At 46.4% G+C, this 7,381-nt stretch overlaps 1 protein-coding gene across 1 annotated transcript; it reads left to right on the top strand.

Moving 5' to 3' along the window:
• The first annotated feature begins 3,006 nt into the window (after window positions 1-3,006).
• Window positions 3,007-7,105, top strand: LOC102006963 (sialic acid-binding Ig-like lectin 14). The gene is made up of 7 exons (XM_005412746.2): window positions 3,007-3,092; window positions 3,166-3,549; window positions 3,676-3,954; window positions 4,179-4,226; window positions 5,305-5,571; window positions 5,672-5,807; window positions 5,942-7,105. Exons 1-7 carry the CDS (start codon window positions 3,035-3,037, stop codon window positions 5,997-5,999), a joined length of 1,230 nt encoding a protein of 409 aa, XP_005412803.2. The 5' UTR covers window positions 3,007-3,034; the 3' UTR covers window positions 6,000-7,105.
• The last annotated feature ends 276 nt before the right edge of the window (window positions 7,106-7,381 follow it).

Raw genomic sequence — 7,381 nt, 5'->3', positions numbered from 1 at the left:
TAATCTGATAATTCAATTTTGACTCCTACACGACTTGCAAATCTTATTTTACATGTGTCATTTTACTGACTTGGGTTCCTTCTACCAGAAAAATAAAAAAAAAAAACTTTTTAAAAAAACAAATCCTAGAGTGGTGTGGATGTACTACGCCCTCTGTGATACTCAAGTAAGCACAAACAAAACCTGTTAGATGAAGCATCATGTGGCCATAAACCCTGGTTTGACACTTTTGCACACATGTGTACACATTGTCTTTCCTCATACTAAGTGGGTAAACACAAAGATTGCTTCCTGTATCCCTCAGGGAAAGGTGCTGAGATGCTCAGATGGCTACTATTATGCTAAACAAAACCTCACAGTAGAAAAGTGAGGGATGGGTCTGCGGAACCCAGTGCTGTGCTCCACATTAATGCTCGGTTCATGTGGACCAGACTGTGGGGAGAGACCGAGGGAGTCCAGATCTCACCATCTTCGCCATTCAGTTGCTGTAGAAAGCAGGAGAGATAAGTCTATCATCCATCCCACAACTTCCGCTGAAGCAGAAACTATTCCATGTCTGTCCCACATCCTGATTTCCCCACAACATCACTGACTTTCACGAAAATTGTAGAAGAAAGAAAGGTTCTTCCCCCTGTGGGCCTCCTGGGGGTGTGCTGCACAGGGAGCTGTGGCAGAGCTGGATTGCCAAGCTCTCCGAGTGGAAGAATGAGGTCACACAAAGGAAGGCTTGATTCCCAAACATTCAGGTTTCTGTGTACAAACCTTTGTGATCAAATCACATTCAACTCAGGAGTTCTGCTTGAATTCTCTTTACTCTCACAAGATGAGGAATGGGGGTCTTGCAAGATAGTTGCATCAGCTTGAAGTACCCTGAAAACAGACAGCAGTGAGGACTCTCCCAGGGACTCTGCCTTGTTCTTAGAATGAGCCTAGAGCATCTCTAGGGGAGGGGATCCTTCACACACTGGTTTATACAGTGTAAATCTACCTTGTTACTGGCTTATAAATTACTACAAGAGAATTCTGTGTAGGAAAAGGTAGAGAGTTTAGAATAGGAGAAATCATTCAACACTGGTTTCTACACTAACAGATAAAAAACAGGAAAGGCACTAGCCCTCTCTATGTCCCATTTTCTGCCTTCTGAAGTTAGCAAATAACAAAGGATGCTATCACACACACACACACACACACACACACACATTCATAGTGTGCTGGTTTATAACCCATTGCCTAGTCGGGTCATGCTGTCACAGATCTTGATACTAACAATGCCCACTGAGTGTATTAAATGAACATGTGACATTTAAATAAAAGGAACTAAAATTTTACTGGCAATGTCCAAATCAGAGATTCAGTAAAATATCACATTACACATTTCATTGGCTATACACTGGAGGCTTAACAGAGTTCAACAACTTCCATAACACTGTTTTGAGTTGAGGTTGTTGGGAATTACAATATGCACAACAGGGGTGGGGAGACAGGAAAGCGGGGCCGGTCTGCCTTAGCATGGAAGCGGCCTTGTGTTCAGTCCTCAGCTCCACAGTATATGAAATATGATACACAGTGATAGTTATTGAAACCCAAAGACCAATGCATCCAGCAAAACTACGTAGACATATTGGAAGATGTGTTTGTAGCAGCACTCTCCATAAATTCTCAAATTAGAAGTAACTCAGATGTCCATCCAATTAGAAAGATTGCATAGTATATGACATGAACATTGTGAAATGCTTTCATTAAAGGAAATAAATTGCTGATATAGGACAGAGCAGTGAGAATTCACACACACACACACACACACACACACACGCACACTGAGCACAAGAAGTCAGACACAGAAAGCACAGGCTGCATGTTTGAAATTACATCAAAGGAGGAAACAGACAAAGCTAATCAGTGATAACAACAATCAACATAGTGCTTAATTTGAGTGGGGGTAGAAACTAGCAAGCGATGATGGTGAGTTTTTTATTTTTTTGGTGTGCTGAATATCAAATTCAACACAAGCATTTACGCATGCAGGTGACATGTCTACCACTGAATTGAAACTGCACTCCTGGGGATTTCTTGATTTCAACAGGAATTCATTTTTTTTACAAAGGTAACTAAGTATATCTTTAAAATCAGACACTTTTGTCTGCATCCGTTTTGCTGCACAATTCTTTATATTTTCTTGGAGTAGAAGAAGATATTTCTTACAAATCTGTGCCTTGACTTTAAAGTTTAGATACATAAATATGTAAGAACTGTCTGCAAACAAATGTAAAACCCAAAGGGTGATGTAGCAATAAGGAAATACATTTCATCGTAAACAATTTCCAGGGGGAAATTCCATAATAGATTCTGACATCTGCGTGGCAGAAATAATTCCAATTTGTTGTAGAATCTTCTACGTAGGTGTTATGGTTGATACGTTGTGTCAACTTGGGGAGTCTACAGGTTGGGCTGAGTGACTCCGCAGGGAGCCAGGGTGCTTACTTTGTATACATCCTGAGCCTGTATAAAAAGTGGGCAGGGAGATTATGTGAGTGCTGTTACGCCCCCTGGGTGGGAGAAGCCTGTTTACAATATAAGGGGAAAAAAGAGGCTGCTTGCTGCCATCCCTCCCTTTTGCTCTTGTTCTTTTTGCTGTGTTTTGCCACCATAAATGTTTGCCCTCTGCCATATACCACTCTGCCTCAGAGCCAGCCAAACATAGACTAAAACTTTCATAAACTATAAGCTAAATAAACCTTTCCTTCCTTAATTTTGGGCATTTCATATTTTGTCTCAGCAACAAAAAAAAATTAACTAAGACAGTAGGAAGCGTGCACACTCCAGCATGACTTGGGGCCTCTTTGCTGTTTTGAGGCCTCACTGAATATTGCAGAGCAGGGAAATTTTGAAGGCTGAGCTCCATGAACTCCCCAGTTGCGGCAGTTTTGGGTGTGAAACTGCAATTATGTGCACAGTTACTGTAATGACCACACCCACTGACTTCCTCCTGGAGTCACCCTTATTTTCTCAGCCTGCCCTTCCTATAGTGTTACTCATGACACCAGAGATGCTGCGTTTGCTTCTTCTGCTGCTGCTCTCCAGGCTATGGCAACGTAAGAGAACCAGGAGCCAGGGGGACGCAGGGTGGGAATGGGGGGCATTTTCTCAATCTCTTTTTCTTTCCAGAGTCTTTGGCTGAGGATCCAGAATACGAAATTAAAATACAACAGTCTGTGACAGTACAGGAAGGACTGTGTGTCTCTGTGCCCTGCTCCGTTTTCTACCCTTGGAATTCCCAGACACAATCTGGCCCAGCTTATGGCTACTGGTACCAGTATGGAGTTGACATTGCAGTGGATGATGCAGTGGCTACAAACGACCCCAGGAAACGAGTGCAGGAGAGGACCAAGGGCCGATTCCAGCTCATAGGGGACCCTCAGGCCTACAACTGCTCTTTGAGCATCACAGATGCAAAGAAGGAGGATAGTGGGTCATATTTCTTTCGAGTGGAGAGAGGTGACTTCGTGAAACACAATTTCCGAGAACAGAAACTTTTCCTGAGTGTTCCAGGTAAGGTAAAGATGGAGGTAATCTTTCCTTTTTGTCCAAGGACGTGGGAGCTATGGCAGGATGTTGGGAGGATCCTGCCCATGTATGCCCCTCAGAGTCTCAGTTCAGCCCCTTTCCTTTCTCTAGCCCTGACCCACACACCTGAGATCCAGGTCCCAGAGATGCTGAAATCTGGGTCCCCTGGAGAGGTGATCTGCAGCGTACCATGGGCCTGTAAGAAGGGCACCCCACCAAAATTCTCCTGGAAAGGACCTGCCATCCGTTCCTCAGTCCGCAACGACCACTGGTCCTCAGTACTCACCTTCACCCCTCAGCCACATCACCACGGCGCCATCCTCACCTGTCAGGTGGACTTCCCCAGGGCTGGTGTAACAGTACAGAGAACCATACAGTTCAAAGTCTTCTGTACGTGCTGGGTGAAGACATCTAGGTCTCTGAGGACAACTGTAGCGAGGGGGGAGGAGCTCGGTATCTGGGGCTGTCGGTGCTGTGGCCTTGAGCCCGGGTGTGGATGGGCTGGGACAGGTCCCACCCACAGCAGCCCTTCCCCAAGTTCTGTTGCTCTGCAGGATAAACCCAATGTGCCCTGTACACTTTGTCTTTAAAATCCAATCTGTTCCGTCTTTCAGATGCTGCACTCTCTGTGAAAATCAGTATTTTTTGGAGAAATTGCACAGGTAGGAAAGTAGTCATTTTCTGGAGGCTATTATAAAGGTGGGCACTCCTCCCAGCTGAAAAGCAGACTCAAACCGGAGTGGAAAAAAGGAGAAATTTAAATCTGACACAAGCATTCAGTACGTATCACCCTCCCCCCCTCAGCCTGTTCTGGGCCGCCTTTCCTCCTCTCTCTGATGCCCACTAGGTCTTCTGGTCACTGTCACTGATTCTCATCTGGAGCTGCCCTGACGTTGACAGGTCCCATCCACTTCTCCAGTCAGCTGTGCCACGCCCTACCTCCTATAGCACTACCACTTGCTTGCTGTCTGTCTTCCACCTCCCTTCAACTTGGCCATATTATATGAGTCTCCCTCATAGCTCAGGCTGTCCTCCAGCTCTGCCCTTTGGTGGCTCCCCTAGGTGAACTCAGAAATTTTACTCCTCAGTTCTGAGCTCTGCCCTGGGCTCAGGGCAGAGCTTTTCTGTCCTGAGTTGCTCTCAGAACATGGCACTGTCATCCCCCGTCCAGGCCCTGTGTTATATTCCTTTCTCTCAGAGGCTGCCCTTAGATCAGTGAGCTCCACAGTTCTTCAAATCTCTCACTAGGCCTGGACTTCATCTCCTTGCTGTGTCCTCTTATTCCTACTCATTGTGTGGTTCTTCTTAATCTCAGGGTCTTCTGTGACATCTGTGACCCTCATGGCACAGCCCGGAGGTTGTCCTGGTTTGGAGTATGATCTGTGATTCCTTTATTCTCCAGTCCAGCTTCCTGGGCTCATCATGTTCAAACAACTTTATGATCCATACTGGATTCCAGATACATGTGCAGGTCCCTCCATTTGCTAGGCTGTCCCAGTCCCTCTGCAGGTCACTTCTCCACCTGAGATGCCCACCTGCCATGTGCTCACATGACCAACCTCCCTGTATCCAATCTCCTAGCCTCTTTCCTGCATGGTTTCTCACACACTTCATTCCTAGGTTTGAGTATCTGTGTTTATCAGCCAGACAGTTATGTGTCCTAATTCTGTTTGATCAGAAAGGAAGGGATGGTCAGGGCTCTCAGATGTACCCTCTATGGCCTCTCTCTTTCTCCCTCAGTGCCCCAAGTCCCAATGACCATAAGCAATGACACATCACTGATCGTCCAGGAAGGCCAGTCCTTGCGTCTGGTCTGCATGGCTGACAGCAACCCCCCTGCCTCTCTGAGCTGGTCATGGAAGAGTAGGGACCTGAATCCCTCTCAGGTCTCAGTATCCGGGGTCCTGGAACTGCCCTCTGTAGGAGCTGAGGATGAAGGAGAATTTACCTGCCGAGTTCGTCACCCTCTGGGCTCCCAGGACTTGTCTTTGAACCTCTTTGTGCAGAGTGAGTAACAGGACGGGAGCTGCGGTGGCAGACTGCTTGGTGTTTGGGATGGGGGATGGGACACGGCTTGGGACTAAGCTTCATTCTCCTCCCGTTACAGGAATCCCATGCTTTTACCTGTGTGCAGCTGAGAACCAGGATGGCTCCTGGCCCTTCTTCCTCACCCTCATCAGAGCAGTTGCCATGGGCGCTGGCTTCTTCCTCACCTATGTCTTCACCTGGATCTACTATACAAGGTGAGCATGCTGGCCCTCTCCAGCATACCCTGTGGTAGGTTCCCAGTTTCTGGGTTTGGCTGAGCTGATTTGCCCTGCGTCATATTGTAATTAACCCAGTTGACTCTGAGCTGGGACACATGTGGACTCTGCAGGTGTGGAAGTGCCCAGGAGCAGCAGTTTGTGATGCCTCGCCGACCACCTTCTTTCTGATTCTGGAGAGAGCTGTGGACATGAAGCCCCAGTGGACAGGTGTGGGAACATTACTGTCAGTATTTCACTGGAAATTCTCAAATGGCGCCAACAGTGACCATTGGAGCCCATCGTCAAGATCTGGTCCCTGTGTCTACGTCTGGTCCTCAGACAAATCCCAGTTTTGCAGGACTTGTCCAATTGCCACTCCAAAGCTCCCTATTAGATGCTTTTGTAAATGGGGAAGGGAGGAGGGATTGAAGGGAGGGTTAGGGGATGGGAAAGATCAAGTTATATCATGTACAGGTACAATTCTTGATGCTGATTGTGATCATTATGTATATCTGAAATGTACCAATAAAAAAACCACAGTTACCATGTTAGGACTGCCCTGTTTGTAAATCAACCTGTGGATTCTGTTGCATATCAGGTTAGTTCTCTTTCTCCCATAAATCCACACTTTCTTATGATCACCTACGGAGGGCAGAGGGAAGCTCAGGATTGTCATGGTTGCAAATGCGGATGAGAGCCATGCCGTGCCTGAGGACAGGAATCCCCATCTGTGACCACACTGATGCTGAGCAATCAACTCCTCCTCTGTCTCTGGGCTCCACTGAAAGTTCCCCTTCTGTGCATCCCCAGAGTAGTGTTGTGGACCCAGAGAACATAGATGCATCTATCCTTTTCCTACTCTCATGCTTACACCCATCAGGGACTCTCGTCCTCATGGAGATTGTGTTAGATTTGGAATATGGAGAATGAGACCTTGCTTAGTGTGTTACTCTTACAAGTGTATCATTCAGGTTTCTCCAGAGAAACAGATGCTAGAGTGTCCCCAGAAGTGTACATTGGAAACTTCATTGTCAGGTAATATGGAAATTGGACTGGAGGTTGGACCTTTGGGAGGTAATTAGGAATAGGTGAGGCTGTGAGAGTGGGGGCCCCATCATGGCATTAGTTCATCTATGAGAAGAGGAACAGAGACCCCAGGCTGTGTGTTTGCTCTGTCTCAGCATGTGATGTCCTCTTCCTTGCTGCCTTGCAGCTAAGAGACCCTCATCAAATGAAAAGCTGATTCCAAAACCGTGCCCCTTACCTTCCCAAACTCTGAAGCTGTGATCCAAATAAATTTCTACTCATTTTAAGTTACTAGTCTCATGTATTTTGTTATACAATTGGAGAAAAGACTAAAACTTATATTTTGTTGTCTTGCTTTCATACAGTCTCTCTCTCTCTCTCTCTCTCTCTCTCTCTCTCTCTCTCTCTCTCTCTCTCTCTCTTTCTCTCTCTCTTAGATAGGTACTGGGCATTCTGTGTAGTGACATGATCCTTATCCTGCTGTTTGCCCTAGGAAGATGGGGCTCCTAGGGATTAGTAAATTGCCGAGCTGTAAGGTTATAGAG

The sequence above is a fragment of the Chinchilla lanigera genome, unplaced genomic scaffold (genome assembly GCF_000276665.1).
Source record: "Chinchilla lanigera isolate Chin_1 unplaced genomic scaffold, ChiLan1.0 scaffold00157, whole genome shotgun sequence".
NCBI classification, from domain to species: domain Eukaryota; kingdom Metazoa; phylum Chordata; class Mammalia; order Rodentia; family Chinchillidae; genus Chinchilla; species Chinchilla lanigera.
This window is presented reverse-complemented; position numbering and strand designations above follow the sequence as displayed.

Excerpts from the sequence above, each read along its gene's own strand:
- LOC102006963 (XM_005412746.2), top strand. The coding sequence starts at position 3,035 with ATGACACCAGAGATGCTGCGTTTGCTTCTTCTGCTGCTGCTCTCCAGG. Across the intron at positions 3,093-3,165 it reads GCTCTCCAGGCTATGGCAAC|AGTCTTTGGCTGAGGATCCA; the intron begins GTAAGAGAACCA and ends TTTTCTTTCCAG. Across the intron at positions 3,550-3,675 it reads ACTTTTCCTGAGTGTTCCAG|CCCTGACCCACACACCTGAG; the intron begins GTAAGGTAAAGA and ends TCCTTTCTCTAG.